General features: G+C 40.3%; 1 protein-coding gene across 7 annotated transcripts in view; it reads left to right on the top strand.

Annotated features, from left to right (window-relative positions):
- myo18ab (myosin XVIIIA b) overlaps window positions 1–22,533 on the top strand; it is a 123,612-nt gene that overhangs the window by 78,484 nt on the left and 22,595 nt on the right. For all 7 annotated transcript variants that reach the window (XM_074679279.1, XM_074679275.1, XM_074679274.1 and 4 more), the window contains 11 exons: window positions 2,091–2,202; window positions 5,682–5,809; window positions 6,663–6,817; window positions 7,312–7,435; window positions 9,003–9,110; window positions 9,253–9,345; window positions 12,466–12,576; window positions 15,849–15,953; window positions 17,269–17,415; window positions 17,945–18,058; window positions 21,709–21,825. In XM_074679279.1, the coding sequence (XP_074535380.1) occupies window positions 2,091–2,202; window positions 5,682–5,809; window positions 6,663–6,817; window positions 7,312–7,435; window positions 9,003–9,110; window positions 9,253–9,345; window positions 12,466–12,576; window positions 15,849–15,953; window positions 17,269–17,415; window positions 17,945–18,058; window positions 21,709–21,825 (1,314 nt within the window). The remainder of the gene's footprint in view (window positions 1–2,090; window positions 2,203–5,681; window positions 5,810–6,662; window positions 6,818–7,311; window positions 7,436–9,002; window positions 9,111–9,252; window positions 9,346–12,465; window positions 12,577–15,848; window positions 15,954–17,268; window positions 17,416–17,944; window positions 18,059–21,708; window positions 21,826–22,533) is intronic.

The following is a 22,533-nucleotide window of genomic DNA, read 5'->3' as shown; positions in this document are numbered from 1 at the left end:
GGAGATTGTAGCTGTTTATGAAAGAGACTGAAATTAATATCGATGCCTTTCTAAGAGCTGCTGAAGCAAACAAGAGCACCAGGAAGAAGACTGACAGATCCTGTGTTGTAATTTTTACCGCCTAAAACCTCTGTGAGGGGGCGAGAATCAGACAGAGACGGCTGACAGCACGCTGAGGAAACAGACTATTTCTACACAGAGAGTAAAACGCTTGACTGTGGGAGAAGGCAGGATGAAAAACATAATTTATATATGAACAAGATCAGCAGAGGGATGAGAGGCGTCGGTCTGTCAACAGGGGGCGACAAAACTGACACAAACAGAAAGTTCCTCCAAGGAGCATTCTAGTTTCCCAAGACTTGTCCAGTTCAGTCTTTATTGATTTATTTTCTTTATTTCTTCTCCTGAAGTTTGTGACATTAAAAAGGTTTAATCCATTAAAACATTATTAAGTAATAAAATCAATGCTTGTTTTGTAGATTTAGCTTCACAGAGACACCTAAGGGTTCTGTAAAATCCTTTATTTGGGGGGAATTTGATCAACTTAAAAAACTTTTGCAATTCATCCTACAGCAATTTATCGCAATTCAAACCCTTAAAGTGGGAGTATTGGGCTTTTTAGTCTTTTTCCTGTCCCTCTGGTGCCCCCAGTGTAGCTTTGCATGATTGACAACTCATAATATCCCTATTTTTCTCTAACTGGTGTTTTTGAAAACCCTTATTTAAGCCATTTCTAAAGCATTTTGTTTTAGCTGCTGTCTCTTTAAGACTCTGCTCCACAAACCCCCTTCACTCGGATTGGCCAGCCCTCTGGAGGCCTCTTGCAGCAGGAGCTAGGACCAGATCTTACACTACGTTTTTACACTACTCAGGGATTTCTTCAACATAGGAATATGTAGAGTTTTAAAAATCTGCACTCATTTAGGAAACACACTCTTTAAGGACGTTTGTATTTGTTGAAAAAGTTAAGGGTATTTATTGATAAATTATTCATTTGTTCTTTCATAATATCTTTATCAGAACTAGGGAGCTTGAAAATCTACAAAGCTTTTTAATTGAAGCATTGTTTCATGGTAAAGGTGCAGAAGAAGGAGCTGGGATAACACAAAAGAGAAATGTACAGAGGGGTGACTTTGATGGAGTTTCCCTCCTTGGATAAATTATGGAGATAAAGAACATCTCAGTGTGTGGAGATATTCAGACAGATATGCGTGGCGGGTTTATTCTGTCTTAAAGTGTGTGTGAAGAAGCGAAAAGCAGCACAAGGGGGCAATGTGGGTATTCAGACTGGAGGGAGAATCAGCTTAAAGAGCAAGTCTTGATATTAAATTTCTAAATAAAGCCCTGAAGATCCTTAAAATTCTCTTCAAAGTTTCCTAATCCCTCATAAAATGGGAGTTAAAATGATTAATTGGCTCTTTTTATAAATCAGAAACAAACATAAAATAAGAGTTTTTTATTCATTCAAAACATCACAAGCCATTGCTTAATGAAAGGGAAGAACCTGGAGATACAATAAGAGCAGAGAGAGATAATGAGTGCAGATGCTCTCACAGGTGTGCTGCACGGCGCAGTTGAGCTTTTAACAACCAATTATATCATATAAAGACTGATTACACCCAGCTGAGGCTGATGTTTGCATCCAGACAGCAGGAGGGGAAGGAGAGGGTTTACTTTTTGAGCATGAGGGCAGGTGACGACATTAAGGCAGACATCAGGCTGTTATAACAGAGTCCTCACTCTACTTTATGTTCAGGATCAGAGTAACTGGCATCAAAACACATTAAAGGTCTCCAACGTGTTCAATCTGCAGCAGAGATGCTCAGAATGATCCACAACCTGCAGATATGCACCCAGAGACACTTCAGCCACAGACCAAACTTTCCTCTGAGACTTCGTCTGCCCCATGGTGTGTGTGTGTGTGTGTGTGTGTGTGTGTGTGTGTGTGTGTGTGTGTGTGTGTGTGTGTGTGTGTGTGTGTGTGTGTGTGTGTGTGTGTGTGTGTGTGTGTGTGTGTGTGTGTGAGTGAGAGATGTGCCACATCATTAAAACACTGTTGTCATGGAAACCTCCTCCTCCCTCTCGTCCAGGCGAAGTTTGACAGCATGAACAAACAGATGGAGTCCATGGAGATGGAGGTGATGGAGGCTCGACTCATCCGCGCATCGGAGCTCAACGGAGAGATGGACGACGATGACACAGGTCACACACACACACACACACACACACACACACACAGGCCTAATAACCAGGCTGCTGAGGCCTCATCTCTTTGGTTCGTTTCTCTCTGAAGCCTGTGGACGCCCACGCAGGTGTGAGGCTGATGAAACGTCTTCCTCAGGTGTGTGTGTGGGTGTGTTTAGATCGGCCAGAGTGACAGATCTGTCAGCTGTGTTCAGTGTGAGGAGGAGGACACATGAAGTCTAGAGTTACTGTAGCACGCAGGTGTTCACACAGATAATAAAGCTGCATCTAAAGTCTGTTTTAACAGATGGTATGAAGCTTATTTTGGTCCAAACTACAAATTTAAAGTGATTTGAAAAGAGCAGCAGTTCTGTTTACTGGATTTATGCTCTGAAATATGAAACCAAACAGCTACAGGATCAGTGTGTGAATAATCATGACTGGTAGACTGAGCTGTTCTTGTGTTCAGGTGTTTCATCTGCAAAGTATGACTTCCTAAGTTTTACACCTGTAACTAAAGCTCTGCCTCTGGTTCTCTCACTGGGGTAAACTTAAAGATTTCAGAGACAATATAAAGGAAATCATACATAGAATCAGTCTCCAACATTGTAGAGCTCACCTGTGATCTGTGGACTGTAGGAGAGCAGCAGCAGCCATGAAATATCATGGTAAGATCACCAGGTCAGTCAAGTCAGATCTTTTGCACAGTATATATGCAAAGAAACACGTTAGTCTGACTGAAATCACTTAGAATTCAGTTTCTCAAAGTCAGGACCAATACACCTGCATCAGACTGTTGTGCTCACACAGCATGAATGTGTGGTAGGATGCCAGGTGGTGAACAAAACCAAAGAAGAAGACAGAAAGTAAGCACAAAAAGCTTTGGTATGGTATGAAGGAAAGGTTTAGAGCTGTTAAGTTTTTTTTGTGTTTTTCACCTCTTACAAAAACTATTTAGCCTTGTGTTGACTGGTTAAGAGTTTATTCAGAAGAAGATTCAACAGTAACTGACAGAAAGGAGGCACATCACCATCTGCAGTTGTGGTAAAACACATTCTGTTCCTTCCTGGATCGTGTTCAAGGACAGTTGTCAAATTAAACTTCCTGACTGAGCTTTAACCACAGCGCAACCTAACTGTTAGTGTAAACATGTACTGATGTGTAACAGATATTTTAGGCTTCCTGAGTAACAATCAATCATCCTTTTAATCCTAATAATCTTTGTTTGTAGGGTAAGCAGCTACCCATCTTTCTTCCCCTATCCTTTTACATATTTTCAGACACTTTTGAGTCCACGAACTTGCCCCCCACCTTAACTTACCTGCCAACTATAGGTGGGGCACCAAAACATCACACCTGTAACGTCTTAAAGCTCTGTCTTTTACAGAGACATCTACTAGTTTTGATACAACCTCATCCGATCTTTTGCGGGAAGCTGTGGTTGAATAACGGGACAACAAACGTCTGTTTTTCTCTGTCAAATCCTTAAAACCAAGGCTCTTAGATCTGAAGAGGGTGACACCAAGTTGTACCAAAGCTCTGATGTTGTCAGGGCTCTAAACACACTCTAGGAATAGACTTTGTTTAAGGAACAGAGAAATCCAGGAGCCTAAGAGCAAAGCCTTACACACTAAAGCAGCAGTACAGTAAATGAAAACCTCTGACAGTCTCACGAAGTCTTCTTCAAACTCGTGTAGTGTTTCTGTTTTGTTTTTTTTAAATACTGAACACACACACACACACACACACATAGACAGATGTTGCAGTTTCTTGCAGTGTGTGAGAAAAGCCCAGTGTGAGCCCCTCAGAGGAGCTGCAGGGGGGGGCTGCAGGATCAATGCTTTGACAAAAGCTGGCAGAAATGCGATGTGAAGAAGTCCATTAGAAATGGATCAGTTAAAAGTGAAAAATGAAGTCAGGATTCAGGCAGCGACGCCCTGCAGGCAGGCTGCCAGCTGTCTCTGTGTGGCCTGCTCGCTGTGAATGTACCATCGATTTCTCTAAGTGTCTTCATTCATGTTGCATAGGCTGGAACACACTCTGTTGTTTGTACTGAGGCACAGCTTTGACTGAGTGGAGAAAACACTCCCTGTGTCAGACCAGGAGGTGCTCTGTAATCTGTGGAGGTCTGCTGTTCAAAAAAACTTCAGAGAAACAGAGAAATGGCTGACAGAGCTAGAGAGGAATCAAAATTTACAACAATTTAATGTCAACAGCTCAGAGTCATCTCTTAGGACAGTTTTTTAAATTAATCTGATCAGATTAGAGCTTTAAATTGAGATCAGATCATAAAAACATATTAAATCTAATTAAGTTTTATATCCTGATTCAACCTGCAGTTTTTGTTGAAAGAATTTGAGAAAGATTGGGATAACATTGGCCCAAATACTGTAGTATCTTTCCCCCTGTGGACAAAGTATGAAATGTGTAAACAATGTGGAGCTCTGAGAAACCAGATTTGGCCATCTTTAAATCCTGAGTATGGATTTGGTTAATTCAGTCCAGTTTTTTGCAAAAAAAAAAAAAAAAAAAAGGAAATGCAATACCAACTTAATCTTTGGTTGAAAATATTGGGATTTTTAAATTCTAATTCATTCTTAACCAGATTAAACCTTTGGGACACAATGTCCAGTTAAATTCACTGCTCTATAGTTCAACAAGTCCTATTTTCAGCCGCATTTCAAGATGCACATGGTCAGAAGTCAAGAGAAAACAGGATTTATTAACTTTGGTTTGTGATGAATTAATTTGAGACAATGTGGCATTGATTGCTTCAAGGTTTTGTTTAGATGTTCAAGGTCCGGAGAAAAATTCCTGATCACTTACTTGATCCTCTTGACTTTTCTTTTATCACTAAACACAAAAAAAGCTTTATATTTCATTTATGTCATTGACTAACTGTTTTGGGGAAGTCGGTTTTATATTAAAGCACACTTGCGTCCAGTGGCTCCAGAAATGCATCAACTTAGACTGTGGTGCTGATGCTGATGTGGTGATGCTGATTTATTGATTCCATGTAGCACCACAGAAAGACTCAGGAGGTCACTCCTGCCTGTGGCCATCAGGCTTTATAACTCCTCCCTTTGAACTTTTTCTTTGGATACTAGATAAAAAAAACCTGGCATCACTTATTTAACTTATTTGAACTAATTCACTGGTACTTAATTTGCAATACCTGTCTCTCATGTTCATTTGCACAATATCCATCAATACAATCCACAAAGTGCAATATCTGTTCACCTAATGAAGTGCAATACTGTTTAATACCTTCACTTAGTGCAGTAACTGTTCAGAATAGTTCATCCTGCCTATGTAAATGGTTATCTGGTTTCTTACTGAGACTTAACTGCTTAATTATTGTATACCTAATACTTGTTGTATTTTATTGTATGTCCCTATTTTATCTCATTTCCGACTATTGTTTTAAGTAAAGAGCGATGGTAACGCCAAATTTTCCCCTGGGATTAATTAAGTATTCTTGATTCCTGATTTAACAGGAGGAGAGTGGAGGCTGAAGTACGAGCGAGCCATCAGGGAGATCGAGTTCACCAAGAAGAGGCTGCAGCAGGAGTTTGACGACAAGCTGGAGGTGGAGCAGCAGAACAAACGGCAGCTGGAGAGGAGGGTGAGGGAGAGCTCAGCAGACAGTCGCACTGATAAACTGCATCCATTAAAGCTCTGTTTCTCAGTGTTTATGATCAGGCTCTCATTGTATGGCTATACAATCCTTCCTTCATATGAATAGCATCATGATCAGCTTCCTGTCAGTGATCATGTGACCATCTTCTTCCTGATTGCAGAAACAACTAGAAAAGCACTAAGAGAACGCAAAGCTCCACCAAGAATAATGTGATTGTCACCAACACTTTAGTCCTACTTAAATGTTATGCTCCCTTTCAGCAGACTGTCTGCTACAATTTGGTGTTAGCTGCAGGTTTGTACGATAACTTGTTTCCTGACAGTGTTGAAAATTATGTTGATCCAGAACACATTTTATATTCCAGATCTTAATATCCAGAATATTACCAGGATCTGGATCATACTATTACATCTGTCAGAAATTATGGTGACCTAGTCTTGTATTGTTTTGTAAAGCAATCCAACCATTTACCATGGAGTTCTATACACATGTGGTGAAAACGGCTCTATCTCACAATAATAAAGAATCCTTTATAAAAGCACTGAATCCAGGCGGTGATCCAGATCACCTCCAAATTTAATCACTTCTTCCTTATCCCATTTTGAACATTTCCTGAAAATTTCATCAAGATCCATTTGTTACTTTTTGAGCTGTGTTGTTCACAAACAGACAAACACTCCCAAAAACATAACCTCCTTGGCGGAAGTAATAAAATCCTCCTGATTCCTTTCCCCTCTTGATACATTTCCTGACATTAATACCTGAGTATATTTCCTCAGTTTGTGAAGTTTTGTGTCCTGGTTCTGACTTCTTGAGTGCATCCTGTGTGTTTGAGCAGATCAGCGACCTGCAGGCCGACAACGAAGAGTCCCAGAGGAACGTTCAGCAGCTGAAGAAGAAAACCCAGCGTCTGACGTCTGAGCTGCAGGACACCAAACTTCACCTGGAGGGCCAACAAAGCCGCAACCACGACCTGGAGAAGAAGCAGAGGAAGTCAGTGAACACACACACACACACATACACACACACACGCACAAATTCACATAGACACACACACACCGCTCTGCAGGGAACACACGTGACTTCACACTCTTGTATTACCTCATTGTGTGCTGTGTCGGGTCCGGTGGTGTTGCTGTAGTAACAAGAAAACTGTAAAGAAAACGTGTTTTGTGCTCCAGATTGTTTATAGCATCACGCTGAGCAGAGAACAGACGAGTCCCCAGCTCATTTATTCTGCAGCTAAACCGTGTGTGTGAGTGTGAGTGTGTGTGTGTGTGTGTCTGGGGACTTGCCCTGTGAATATGCAGGCTGCAGTTGAAACACTCCTTCCTGGAGGATCTTCTTAGAAACCACCTCAGCACATTTAAACTCATTTGCTCTGCTCATGAACTTTCACTCTGTAATTTCTGCTCCTCTCGGCAGCCTCGGCTTCATCACGGTGTTGTGACAGTGTTAATCAGCGGAGTGTGTGTTCATGCGTGCAGGTTTGACAGCGAGCTGAGCGCAGTGCAGGAGGAGGTGCAGAGGGAGAGGAGCCTGAGGGAGAAACTGGCCCGAGAGAAAGACGTGCTGAGTGGAGACGCCTTCAGCCTCCGCCAGCAGCTGGAGGTTTGTGTTTCTGCGTCACACACTTGGTCTCATACAGGGACGAGTTGGTGTTTTCATACATGAGCTCAGCTGAGGTCATTCAAGGATTTTCAACCAGCATTTATGCAAAGTTTTTTTTTGATCATGATGAATAGCCGAGCTTTTCTGGATACTTAAAGAAGCTGAATACATTCATTGGTTCACATGCTTAGAGTTGGAAGCTCTAAGGCTGCGACCTCTGTGGCTGTGCTCCATTTTGGATTTGTTATACACATGGAAACCAGGAATCTGGACTTATTCAGACCTGAAAAGAAGAAGCACTTAGAAAAGGTGGAGGAACATCAGCCATATTTTAATATTTCTCTTCTAGCCTAGATTTCTGTTACACACATACAACAGTAACAATCCGTCAGATGACAGAAGAAAAGACTTTTAACCCAAAACAGAGCTGCAAACTTCTCTCTGTTTATGAGTATATAAGGTTCATCAATGTGTCTGTTTGTGAGTATATAAGGTTCATCAATGTGTCTGTTTGTGATTTCATTTTTACATATTTATATTCAGAGATTAAAATGCACTTCACTCAGAAAAAAACTCCTCTCAGAATACGACAGACAGTCTGTCAGTCATCGCCTCTACATTCAGCGTTAATTTGAGATTCCAGACACTTACTGGTTTCCATCATTTGTCATCACCCGCTGACAGCACTGACAGCTGCTGAGCTGCACAACACTTATTTTCACACCATAAAAATCCACAGCCCGGTCCGTCTGAAAGTTTAATCTGAGTCAGGGGGAACAGGATTTACAAATCCATTTCTTTTTACAATCCAGGATCAGCTTCACAACAAAAGCAGGAAATTTATCAAGTGTTTGTGCCTTATTTTATTAGACTTAAAATCAGCCTCAGTCACCAGACAAAACAATGCAGGTGTTATTTTCATGTTTTAATATCTTTAAATGGTGAAAAAATTAGACAAACCTTTTATTTTAGATGAATAACTTCTGGAAAAAATAGAAAGAGTTTATATTTCCTTTTTTTTAGAATACGTTTTAGATTTTCTTTTTTTAATATCAACCTTTCAACAAATAAATGTAAAATTAAGACTAATTTGAAAAAAAACCTAAAGAGCTGAGAGGTCAAGAAGCTGATACCCAGAAAAAACAGAATTTATTAACTGAACAAAAAACAAAATTCTGTTCATGTGATCATACAAACTTCCTCATGAGATAAAGTATTTATTGTCACCAAATCAAATTTATATTCATGAGTTTTAGTTTAAAATTTGTATCAAAAATTCTGCTGCATTCAGACTTATCTGAATGTCTATCGTTCTGTTTGTCCATCTGTCTGTCTGTCTTTGTACCCGTCTGTCAGGAGTCCATGGTTTGGTTATGAACCCAGGTTGTGGAAATATTGTTCTGTGTGTGTTTGTGTTTGTACACCTTGTAGCTACCTGCTGATCTGAGTCAACACAGCCCAGCCTCTCCTCGTCACGGCGTGTGTGTGTGTGAGTGTATGTTTTTGTGTCTGTGTGTGTGCCTCTGCTCCACGCTCACGCTCTTCACTGCTCTGTTCTCTCCTGCAGGACAAAGACCTGGAGGTGTGTGCCATCAACCTGAAAGTGGACCAGCTGGAGGCAGAGCTGCAGGACCTGAATTCTCAGGAGTCCAAAGATGAAGCATCGCTGGCCAAGGTCTGTTTTTCAGCATGTCGTCTTATTGATCACTGTTTCTGTCTCTGATCTGGGTCTTTGTATCAAACTTCCATCCTTCGGGGCTGCAGCTCTTTAATTTTAAGTATACTTATCTCTGTTTTTACTCTTTGGTATCGTCCAGGTGAGGAAGCAGCTGCGGGACATGGAGGCCAAAGTGAAGGACCAGGAGGAGGAGCTGGATGAACAGGCCGGTACCATCCAGATGTTAGAGCAGGTACAGAGAAAACACAGAGCTCTACTCACAGGGAAATGTTTGATTATATCAGTGACATCTATGCAGCTTTACTTCATTTATGAGCTTATTTGTGTGAGTGAGGAACAGGGTGCTAAGCTTAGCATGTCCTAAAGACAGATTTCTGTGAAAACATCTGGACCATCCCTGTCCAAATTTTCATGAACAGCTGAATTATTTTACATCATATCATATTTTCTGTACATGAATCAGACACCCAGTGCATCGCCATCCAACTTGTAGCTAAAAGGAAGATTTGATTGACATTTAAAAGATTTCTTGCCTCAACAAAGACAAACTAACCAACAGAAACTTCCTCTCTGATGGGATCTGGAATAAACCCAGTAGACTCTTCTTGGGTTCCTGAATCTTCTCCTCTCATACGGAGTAAATTACCTCAACCGCCTGCTGCTTCTCACGTCTGATGAGTCACCCTCATCAATTTTTAATCTCTTATCATTACGTTCAGAGCTTCAGCAGCACATTTGCAGAAACAGGAGCTGTTAGAAATATTTCTATTATAGAACTCAGGATCGAAAGTTTCTGACAGACACATGGATTCATCTGTGAAAGAAAAAAAAATGAAAAACTGAGGATTAAAAGTGAGAAGCTTGGGGCAACATGTTGTGCATTTTAAAAATCAAACTTTCAGGTTTGTCAGTCTGTGTACTCTGAAAGTTTGACTCAAAACCTGGCAGCACTAGTTTATACCACAGACTGTATATAAAGTGGACAGCGTGGCTCCGCCATTTACCATTGTACAGTTTTGAAGCCAAAATTCCCCCTTACAGGAATCTGAGTGACAAAAATAATAATAACCCAGAGTCTAATCTCTTCTTGACTCTACCTCCCGACATATTTTACAATCCCCGAAAAAAATACAGAAGAACGGCAGCTGTGAAACATTGTTAAACGTTACATAAAACCTTGTTTTTAACCTCTTATAACCAGTGAAAATGAAAATTTTCAGAAAAAAAGAGGACTTGAATACAAGGCAGCCAAATGATATCTTAAAATCACCACAACAATCTGACGTGAGAGACGTTCCTATAAGCTATATTAATTTTTTAAAGTTTGACCACAGCCCATGTGGAATGACTGGGGAGCCAGATTTTTTTAACCTATACTGCAGCCAGTCACCAGGGGGAGCAGTTTTTGTGGCGACCTCACTTTGAGCCGAGCAAGATGACTACTTTTTTACAGTCTACGGTTTAAGCTTCAACCCTCTACGCACAGCAGCTACTTTACTGGAACTGAAATACCTTGTGCTAATTGTTTTCTGAGATGCTCTCAAGTCATTAATGACTCAATAATGTAAAAAAAATCTGCTTTCATTTGATGTTTATTCCTAGCAGATCAAAGATCAGAGGTTGGAGAATGAAATGTAGCTCGTAGTTGTAATATTTCTAAGCAGTTATTACCAAGATGGGTTTGTGGATATAATACAACTAAGGACACAGGAATTGTTTATAGATGTGTATTAACATATTTTAAGACTCTGTCAGTGAAGCTATAAATTCTAGAGATTTTAACTTAGTTGTAAGAAATGATGTCGCAGTGCAAACGATAAAAATTGCAAGAATAAAATCAGGTTAAAAATGTTCTTTTTATGTAATCTACCCATGATTTATATTTGTTTTAGTGCTGTCAGGTGATTAAAGAAATTTATCCAATTAATTACATGATTTGTAATTAATTAATCTAATTAATCACATTTTAATCTCATATCTGCTTAAGGTCCCAAAATAAAGAATTTGAATTCGAGGACATTAAAATTACATTAAAAGACATTAAAAAAAACATTCAAAAATAAGGTGGGAATATATACAACACATTTTTAGGTACCCTGAGGCATAAAGAACAAATGAAAAAAGTGTTATGGTTTTATCTTTACAAAGTCTACACAGTCCTGCACCAAAGATAAGCTGATTTGATTTTTAGGACGTTTTTTGCATCTGTTCACATTTTTACTCGATGTGGACTCAATTTTCACTGCAATATAAACTTCTATACTTCTATGAGGTCAGGAGAACCAGGGCTATAGGCTAAAAACTGTGAGGAACTATGTACAAAACATTAAATTCAAGTCTTGGATCAAAGAAAAGTGAAGTATTTTCAGTTTAACATGCTCTGAACACACAAACTGTTACTCATTGGTGCAGAGCAGCCCCAAGCTGAAACATGACACCAGGAGGATGGAAGTACATTTTTAAAGAATTCTTTAGATTTAAATACATGACATTTATCGATCATTCAGGACTTGTTTGATGCAGTAGAGAGTGTAAAAATACCTGATTTTTACAGAATTGAGCTAGTGCAAACGGTTGATTTTCTGTAGATTTTCAAAAAGGACGTGTGAATAAACGAGATGTGGACAGCAGTCCCCTTAACAGCGCTCTCTCTAACCCCAGGTGCAAAGCATGTTGCTAAAGTCAGGTGTGATAAATTCAGGGACCATCGGAAATGTGAAAATCTGACGAGAACACCACTTTTTCCATGTAGGACAAACGGTTTGTAAATGCTAGGCATGTGATCCAGATTAATCTGCGTTAATTTTTATAACGTGTTAATTTGCGGTGTAATTAATTTATCTAATTAACGCGTTAAAATGACAGCCCTAATTTTTTTGTCTGTTTTTTGTGCGTATTGTTGCGTCCTCATGATCTCAGTGGGGCAGTTCAGTCCTGGATTTATCCTCAGAGTTAGAGGATGCTGGTCTGCCCCTGACCTCTGAGTCTAACATGTCTGAGTTGGGGTGTGAGTTGCCTGTTGGCTGCAGAGGATCAGTGATGTTATTTAAACAGATCATAACGTGTATTCTTTGGTGTCTCTAAATCAAAAGTGATGTTAACTCCCAGAGCAGCGCGAGCTGCAGTAAACTCCAACAGACAGCAGAGGAGAAGGTTTTTAAAGCTAACTCTCTGCTCTTCATGCACTCTGAGCAGATGTCAGGGTGTGTTAGCAGCCCAAAGAAACAACACGGAGTGCTGTGGACACACACTCGCCTGTGAATAATGCATGAAAATAAGGTTGGAAATCAGCAAAGTGCTCCTTTAAGCCTTGATGACAGCACGGCGCCCCATGTTTTTATTTTTCTTTTAGGCCAAGCTGCGTCTGGAGATGGAGACGGAGCGTCTGCGTCAGACTCATTCCAAAGAGATCGAGAGCAAAGACGATGAGGTTGAGGAGATCCGACAGTCCTGCAGCAAGAAGGTAACCATGGCCATTACACAAAGACAACAGATTCAGCTTTATGTTTGACAAGGGTTCACTGTGTGTGAGGAGAAGGTAGCAAATAATCTGTTACGGAGAAAACACCAAGAGATTAACAAAAATAAAAGAAAACTGTGGTGGAGACTGAAGAAAATAGTGCAAAAAAAATAAAAGCTGCAGAAAATGTCACTTTGCTCCAAAAAAGCAAACATCAAGTCAGCAGACTGCAACTATTTGAATCAATGCAGCTTTGAGCCATTTTCTGTTTGAATTAATATTCTTCCTGAGTTTTAAATGCACCAAACACACCAAACACACATACACACACACCCCTTCACACATCCATGTAAAGTCTGTTAATGATACTAATACTGAACACAACAGTCATAATTAGAGTGTCTTGTGTTGCTCTGTGCTGCTCTCAAAGTGCCTGAAAACGAGTGAAAGTCAAGCCAACTGTTTCTGGGATTAGGAAATCTGTTATCTGTTTAACGTTTTGGTTCACTTTGGTTGTTTTATTCTCCCTCTTTACTACATCCATTATTGTAGCTGCTTGGGATAATTTCTTCCATTCGCTATCATCAACGCACAAAGTCACTTGCACGCTCGACACGCTGTGATTGGCTGAGGTAACCACGGCTACTCTCCGCCCAGAAACGTCCCAACACAACAGAACATCAACATTCAGACTGAGGAGCGGCTTGAGACAAACACTGACACTGACACACAATATATATATATACACACAAATAGGCCCAGAAGTGACAACTCAAGCAAAAATTGAAGTTCCATTTTTTTAGGAAAATCCTGCCGATCTTGCCTCTAACTTCTCAAAACAAGAGAAAACTGCTGCAGGACTGTATGGGCTATATTCAGTTTTCTTGTGAGTCGAATGTCGAGATGGAGACAATAGCAGGGTGGATGAAAGTAATTTCTTAGTGGACTTCACAGCTCGACATTAGGTGATGAAAGACTATCAGAGATTTCTTATTACATGTCTGTCAGACCCTGAACACTTTCCAGTCTTTATCTTTACCTACACACGAAGATTTTTTTTTTCTCGACTTTATTTATGAATTTTTCATTTTACAGATTGAACATAAACACACCCTTAATACTCCCCAACCACCCGGTTACCCTCCCATCCCATACAAATACACTAACAAAGACAAGGAAGAAAGGAAAAACAAAACAAGACAAAACAAAACATACTTATTACATATATATGAAGATGAAATGAAGAAATGTATCACTCCTTTACAAGTACAAATATCTGTGAGGCAAGCTTATATCTTACTTGCTTGATATTCTCAGTCTATACATATGTATCAATAACAATAGCTTCATAATAGATGAAGACTTTTTTTTAGCTGGTGAGCAAATATCTGGGTTCATTCAAATACTTTCTTCCTGCAAGAGAGAGGAAAACTGGAGCAAACTGAAGCTCTGTCTCTCTTCAGACATGTAGGATACAATCATCAATTGCCTCCTATAGCATCATTGCTTTATTGTCTCGTCTTGGTTAACCTTATCATTGCAGTAGTCTTTATTTGAGACAGACCTTTAATTCTATCACTCAAACTCGCATATTTTTTGTAGACAGTACAAACTTCAAACTCTGTGTTTACATGTTTTCACTGTAAATTCACCATAAATGGAGCGAAACCTGCGAGCGAATTCAGGCAGACAACTCGAGCAGCGCTGCTGCGCACGCCATAACCATCTTCCAGTCATGTACCCTGCCTCTTAATTTGGCGGTCTGTTTAAACTGGGAATCTCCCATCTCTGCTTTTCATGCCTCTACTATTCTGCATTTGTATTGCTGCATGTTCTTTCGCCCTTACGGCCACTCCAGATACCACCGTCAGGCTCCAGGGCAGGATTGTGGTCAGTACGTTTAGCTCATCACTGCCTTCAGGTCTCCTTATCTGCATGTATTTGCTGCTAAAATATACCATTGAAACGCGGGTTGTCTTAACTAAAATAAGTTCTTCTTTGACACAAACTTAGTTTTAGTCCAGATTTAACTTATTAGCTTTGCTGCTTAGCTGTCAAACACTGTTCAGAACAGTTGAGTCTGTTAACAAACAGAGCCTGTAACACCATGTTGTGTAATAACATCCCAATGTGTAATAATATAATAAATGTTTACTTTATTTTGTAATAACACAGCATTTTATAATAAGATTCTTAAAGACAATATGTAATTAACTTTGCTGCGTTATGTAATAAGTTCTTACTTCTTGCATGCGAGAAACCACATTTTGTAATGAGTGATGCATTATATAAGTAATAAACTTGTAATAAACTTTGCCACAAAATGTGGCAAAGTTTATTACATTTTGCCTTTAAGAATTTTTATTACAAAATTCTATGTTTTCACATAATAAAGTGAAAAATTGATTCATTCTTACATATTGGGGTGTTGCAGAGCCTCTTCAAAAAAACAGGACAAGAAATTTTTGTAGTTTTGATTTCTGTAACTCAAAATTAAATGTAGAAAAGCTGATCAGACTGAATTTAGATTAATCTGCTGTAGTACAAGTTATGTCAGTTGTGCTGTTAATAGCCTCTGGCTTTTATCTGAACACCTATTGCCTCCAGTGTTGAGATGAAACCATTGGTTTTGTACAGTTTCCTCTCTGACGTCTTCTTTAATTACTGACATGATCACGTGAGCAGAAACAGACTTTGACTGTCAATGATCTGATGTCTCTGTTTGTATTGATGTGAGCAGATTAGCTCTGATTGGGGTCTGAAAGCTAAATTATGTGAATATGTTTGTATGCAGCAGAGGTTTTGTTTATGTGTGTTTTTGTGTGTGTGTAGGAGTGGGAGTGGGCGTTCTGCTGTGAGAATATTTAGTTGTTGTTATCACTGATGTTAATGCTGAAGCTGCTGCTTGTCTCCTCCCGTCCGGCCCTCGTTAGCCCACACATAATTAGCTTTCTGTGCTCTCTCACAGGCGGGGAGCACGGCCTCTGCACTGCGTGTAACGCCAACATTTACATACTTATGCTCTGTTTGATAATGGGTTACTCTGTTTAATAAGTAAAGAGAAGACGGTTCAAAAGGACCGTCTGTGGGAAGGTTGAGCTCCATCCCAGGATTTGTTTAAGAGATGAGTTTAGAAGTTATTCAAGGAAAGATGCTGAAGTTTTTATCCATGACTTCTCTCTTCTCTGAACTCTGTATTATGTGGAAACATGAGTTTACTCACTTTGGTGTGTGTGTGTGTGTATTTGTCTTTGTGTGTGTGTGTGTGTTTGCAGCTGAAGCAGATGGAAGTCCAGCTCGAGGAGGAGTACGATGAGAAGCAGAAGGTGCTGAAAGAGAGGAGAGAGCTGGAGTCCAAGCTTATGACGGCACAGGACAAGGTAAACACTCCTCACACAGCAGAATAGATTGCCTTACAGCTCTGAAACCAAGACAGGACCTCAGATAGGAAATGAACAGTAACACAGAGGGTTAGACGTCCTGCAGTGGACCTGGAGGTGCTGAAACTTTGAGGTAATAATAAATCCAGAGATGCTGATCTGTGTGTATTTACTCTGTGCCAGTTGGATCAGAACAACAGTTTTGATGTTCTTTGGTGTTACCTCTTTCACTCTCACTCTCTGCTGTGTGGGAGGAGATGTGGGCTCTGACATGATTGAAGTGACTCATTTATCTTGTCTCGATCAGAGAAATATCTGACTGCAGGAATCTGCAGCAGCAGAGTAGAAACACATCATGCAGGGGGTCTGACCCTGTGACCCTGACATCCAGACATGACCGCTGCAGCCCAACCCAACACAACAAATTAATGAAGCATAGAGTGCACACCGTGGACAAAGCTTTTATGGCACTGAACCTGATATTTATTTATCTATATGACAATATCAGACAGGTTGTTGTTAGAAAAAGAAACTCTGCACCTTAAACTGAACTTCATTAACTCCAGATGAGGACAGTTGGACAGTTATCATCAGGTCATGAGGTTGTTTTCTTTCCCAACTGTTAATTTTACAAACTCTGAAAATGAAGTTTTCCAGATTTTATTACTTAATATAGTTTCCTGAATCTTATGGTCGTTGTGTGCTGCAGCTGCAGAGTCTGTGATGCTAGTACATGGAGAAAAGCTTAAAAGCTTAAAAAAAGCTTAACTTCATTTCTGTAGAGATTTTCTTTACAAAGTTATAAAGTGCTTCACAATAACATGCTGAAAAATATAAGAAAAACAAATGAGACTTCTTTGTCTTCGATAAACAACAAGGTTTTATGAGGTTGGCGAGAATATAGGAGCTACACCATTTTAGGATTTGTATGTTGGTAAAGAGTTTTTAGATGAATCTTAAAATGCACAGAGAGCCAGCAGAGAGAAGCAAGAACAGGTGATATGTGCTCAGGTTTTTGTTTACCAGTCAGAAGACAAGCTGCAGACAGCACAGAGAGGCTAACTCTGATGTAGAGTGTTTTACAGTGATGAAAACATGTTAAAGCTTTTAAAAATAAAAGAGAAATGAACTTGATTCTGGACAAAAAACTGGCAAAGCTTTAAATCTTTTAAGATTTTCCTCTTGAACGCTTATTATCAAATTAAGGCCCAGAGCTGTGTGAGTGATTGGACGGAAACATAAAGTATGTGGTTAAAATGAAGGAATTTACAGTGAGCATGTTGACTGAGCGGTCCTACCTTCACTCTGTAAACAGGTGAGAGGAGGAGACGTGGAGGCTGAGAAGCGTCTGAGGAAGGACCTGAAGAGAACCAAAGCTCTGCTGGCCGACGCTCAGATCATGTTGGACCACATCAAGAACAACGCGCCCAGCAAGAGGGAGATCGCCCAGCTCAAGAATCAGGTACAGCTGACCGGTTAGCTCTTAATGCACCACACAGTGAGAATAAGATACTGAAAAACATTTTTTAATGTTTGGATGATGTGCAGCGTATTTATTGATTTCAGTGTGAGGGGGAAATGAAGAAGAAAGGAGTTCATGCTGTAGCTGAATGCTTGTACAAGCTGTGTGCTGACATGTTTGATTTTATTTAGGATGCTTAGAGTTGATAAAGTGTGTGGACAGGAAAATCAACCAAATATATGTTAGATTTAGAAAGCTTAGTCCAGCTATATCACTATAAACTTTTGTAGAAAGGATGGAGGTCCCTGAACATGTTTGTGTCCTTTGTCTAATTACTTATTCATGCATGTAACTCTGACCTGATCACTGCAAACATGAGATTCTCATATATCACCACAGCTATATGAATTTATAACGAAGCAGCCTGTAAATATTCTTATCCCTGTGATTTTTTTCATTTAAGATCACTGATTCCCAGTCGTCTAAAATTGATGAATTGTTGTGAAATTGTGTTTTTCTTGATGTCCAGCTGGAGGAGTCAGAGTTCACATGTGCAGCTGCAGTCAAAGCTCGTAAGTCAATGGAGGTGGAGATTGAAGACCTGCACGTTCAGATGGAGGACATCTCTAAAACCAAACAGGCGGTCAGTACATCCCTCTGTTTCTCTCTTAAATCTGCGTTTTGTAAAGTTTCCCTGCAGTGACAGAACCACAGGTGGCAGCTGATCAACTTTATGATTAAGTTTACTGCGTGTCGTTGGAGAGGAGGAAAAAAGCAGAATCTGTCACATCGTCTGGGAGCGATCATCCGTTGTGACCACGCAGGTTGTGTTTTTTGAGCCTTTTATGAGGCGGCGCCATCTGTGGCTGCAGCAGAGCGGCGTAGAAATGTCAAATCATCGCCTTCAGCCAGAGATGAGGGGTTAGAGGACACATCTGTTCCCTCTGAGCTCGTCCTCTCCTCCTCTCTTTTTCTTTTCCGGTTCTTTTATCGTATTTTTAAACTCTCCAGGGTCTGATCGTCTCATCTAAGAGTTAAAAAAGAAACAGACTTTGCATTCTGCTCCTCTATCTTTTCTTCCTATATGTTCCTAAAAATAAAGTATCTACAGTATCTATCTCAAGGATCTCCTAATCTTTCCTGACCTTTATATTTTCTGTCCTTTCAGCACAGCTTTTCTTACTTTAAGCCCTGTTCCCATGGCAATCTGCTTCTACATGTCGCTCAAACCTCCACCTCACACACACACACACACACACACACACACACACACACACACACACACACACACACACACACACACACACACACACGTTTCTCCTGCTGTTAATTTACCCTCCGTCTTTCTTCACCCTCTGTGTGTCAGAGAGCTTTAATCTCCTCCTGCTAGCTCTCCTGTCGGTCAGAGAGAAACCACTGCATGTGCAGGAGGTTTAGAACAATCTGCTGAGGCTGATTTAAGTAGGACACCTCGTCACCTTGAAAGTTTGACGCCGTGTTTGAACAAGGCGAACAGAACGTCCGCGGTGAAGGGAAGGGTGAGGATAATTAAGTCGACACTGCTGCAGGTCATGAGCAGACACAGTGGGAGGAGAAAGGGACGGAGGGATGGATCATAAAATGTCCGGTTGACTTCTACATCTCTGCAACTTTAAGATTAAAAATTTTAACTTTAAGAGGCCTAAACCAAAAGGGAAATTGAAATCCTAGTTAGAATCGGATATCAGCTCTTCCTAGTTTTCTTAAATGAGCTCCTGAAGAATTGAAGGAAACGTCTGGTAATTTTAAACCCTATTTAATCAATACTTCAGGCCAGGGTCTGTATCAACAATCACCCAGTTGTTTCAAAAGTTGTTTAGTTTCTTGTGCAAATTACTCTACCTTGCAACAGTGAAACAGGACGTGATAATTGCATCTTAATCCTGTTTTGGAAATGCATCAATCAAAGTCTGTTACTCTGGTTGCCTGACAACATTTAAAAAGATCCCTGCAGAGAGCGCGCTGTATGCTAAAGTGGAAGCTGATTTATTAAAACAGCTGTTACATAAATCTCTATTTTACCCGACAGGACACAGGAGTTGGTGTTTATCTGCTGTTTAAATCAGTTATTTTGCCATTTGGTATTTAAAGAGGGGGTATTGTGCTTTTTTTTAGTCTTTATTCTGTCCCTCTGGTGCCCCCTTAGCATTGTTAGATGATTAGCAGCTCAATTAAATCTCTGTTTATCTCTTTTGTGTTTTATAAAAACCCTTATTTCAGCCTCTTTCTAAAATATATTTTTTTAGGTACTGTGTCTTTAAGGCTCCCCCTCCAAAAATCCCCTTCCCTCTTATTGGCCAGCCCAATTGAGGCCTGTTAGGGGGCGGGACTAAGGGCAGACCTCTGGTGCTTTTTTGAGTATAAAGCGTTTATTTTTCAGAAACATTTAGGGATTTCATACTTAACTACAACTAAAAGTCAGTAAAAGCAGAGTAAACTTGCTGATAAAGTTTATGTATTGCAAAAGAAACTTAAAATCATGTGGTATTATCCATCTGACCTATAATTATTACCTTAGTACCACAGTCTATTTATAGTCAGGCTTCAGAATATGTTTTTTGAAAGAGTTTTCTGATTTTAAAAATCCTTCTTTTGTGCTTGTGTTTTAAAAAAATTAAATAAAACTGCAGTAGGAGATATGAAACTCAAGCCAGGAGAAATCTGGTATTTCAAGAGTGAATAACGAGCAGGAGCGCTGGGATGAATCCTAATAGTTGGTTTGAGGCTGAGAACAGGAATCTATCTCAGTAGATGGATGTGTCAGCTGCTGTTTGTTTCCCGATGTGTCTTTGAGGACGACCCCTGCAGCTCACATCTGCAAATGGCGGCATGAACTAACGACAGGACAGTTATTGTATAAATGGAGGGTTTTCTGATGCGACCCTGGTCACATCATTCTCTGCAATTCAGCAGAGATAAAATCATGCAAATAACATTTCATTCAGATGGCCGGCCGTTTTTCCCCCATTCCCCTGCCGCTCTGTCGCTGTAATTGCAGTGTTTTGAGAAAATTGTCTCGCATGTTTTTGACAGCTTTATTTTCCTGCTGGGAGCCGCGGTGATCCGGGGGAAAGAAAAAGGAAAAAACAAAGAGCTGGGACACGTAATTGGGTTGAGATTGCACCGACAGCCTATTGTTAAACGTGCTAAATCAAAGTTTGATGCTGCAGACTGTCACGTTTCTCCTCGTCGCTGCAGAGCTGCTCTCTGAAGAGGCCAGCGGTGGATCTAAAACAGGAAGGTGTGATATGTAAATTAATCCGCCCCAGATTCCAGCTGGATATTTTTAGTTTCTCCAGCACACCTTAGTAAATCTCATCAGCGGGGGTGTTAATAAAAATAGATCAGGATAAACAACCTGCCAGCTTCCTTCTGATTGGCTGATTCTGGTTCGTTTGCTCCGTTTGGATGATGGAGGGTCAGCTTCTCCTGCCTCTGACTCTCTCATCCATCAGCCTTCTCACACAGCTGCATTAGTCATCGTTTATTAAACCACAGCCCTCCGTCTCTTTGTGCATCACCTCAGTCATTACAGGAATAGGATTAGTTCAGCGGCGTCTCTCCTCTTCAGCTGCAGGTGTGACACAGGCAGCTCTAGCTTTCAGCTGCTAATTGGATATCTGATGACCGGCTCTGTGATCAGAGCGAGGGCTGAGAAGGAGTTAATAAGGGCTTCCCTCTTCACCGTGCAGAGAGAAACACCTGAAACCTCAAAGGACGGTTATGAACGGAGATCATTTAGTCTGATTTTACAAAGATTTCAGAAGATAGTGCCAGAAAAGTGGCTGCTCTGAAATATCAGACAAAATCAAACGGTGCACATTTTAACTTCCAATTCATGCTGGGTTGTTTTTGCTCATTATCTCATTAATACTTAAAATTAAACCTTTTTGCAATAAGAGACTCGTGGAAGAAAAAGCCTCCATCAAACAAATAAAACCGGCTGCTAAAATAAAAGTCTGTGTCTAAATCATCTCTGCCCTGAAGAATACAAATAATAAACCTGAGAGTGTTAGCAGAGCAGCTCCTCCTCACTGTAAATAAATAAAGATATTTTGGGTTTAATGGGAGACGCAGCTGCCACCTCGTGTCTAATTTAGTCTGACGCTGTGACACACACACACACACACACACACACACACACACACACACACACACACACACACACACACACACACACACACACACACACACACACACACACACAGCTGGTTGGTCTATTTAAAACTGTTTTTTTTTCTCTGTGTTCATCAGCTGGAGGAGCAGCTGAGTCGTCTGCAGAGGGAGAAGAATGACCTGCAGTCCAGGATGGAGGAGGACCAGGAAGACCTGAACGAGCTGATGAAGAAACACAAAGCTGCTGTTTCACAGGTCAGGTCCCTCTGTGTGTGTGTGTGTGACTCACACACTCTGCACACAGATTCACCCTGCATTGCTCATCACAGACCCTGAAAACTTTTTCTTAACCTCAGTTTTTTCACTTAACTTGAACTTTTGCTCCCAGATATTCAGGAATAATCTGATCTATAAAAACTTTCTAGTTGCTAAAGAACTGACAGCTCTGCAGCAGTCTTCATTTGGAGAAACACTTTGCAAATTCAGAAACAACATGTGAAAAAACATGCTGCAAAAAGCCTGAAAAATAAAAAACATGCACAGTGAAAACCCAAAATGCAAAAGCAGAGAATACACACGTGAGGACAGAAGTTCTCCAGGCCTCTTGGGGGCGCTCAGTTTATGACACTGATGAGAGGGAATCAGGGAAGATGAATCAGTGTGTGTATAATCAGACTACATAATTACAGACACAGCCAGAGCTGAGTTTACTTTGTAATCATTGGAACAGTAATGCAGTTAAAATCTATAATTATGACATTAAAATAAAACAGGATAAGTTATTTGGTAAGGGAAGCAGGAATAAGAAAGGTGTAAAGTGTCACGCTCCAGACTCCAAAACAAAAAAAATGTTTGTTTTAAATCTATGATTACTATGCATAGACATGTAACTGCATCGCTCTGAGAGAGCTTAAAAAATGAATGCTGTAAAGCTCCATGAAACGCTGAGCCTCTCTCAAGATA

Source organism: Halichoeres trimaculatus, unplaced genomic scaffold, assembly GCF_033239565.1.
Source record: "Halichoeres trimaculatus isolate MK-OKI-2021-1 unplaced genomic scaffold, fHalTri1.1 fHalTri1_scaffold_9, whole genome shotgun sequence".
Classification (NCBI taxonomy): Eukaryota; Metazoa; Chordata; class Actinopteri; order Labriformes; family Labridae; genus Halichoeres; species Halichoeres trimaculatus.
The sequence above is the reverse complement of the archived record's forward strand: the minus strand, read 5'-3'. Positions and strand labels throughout refer to the sequence as shown.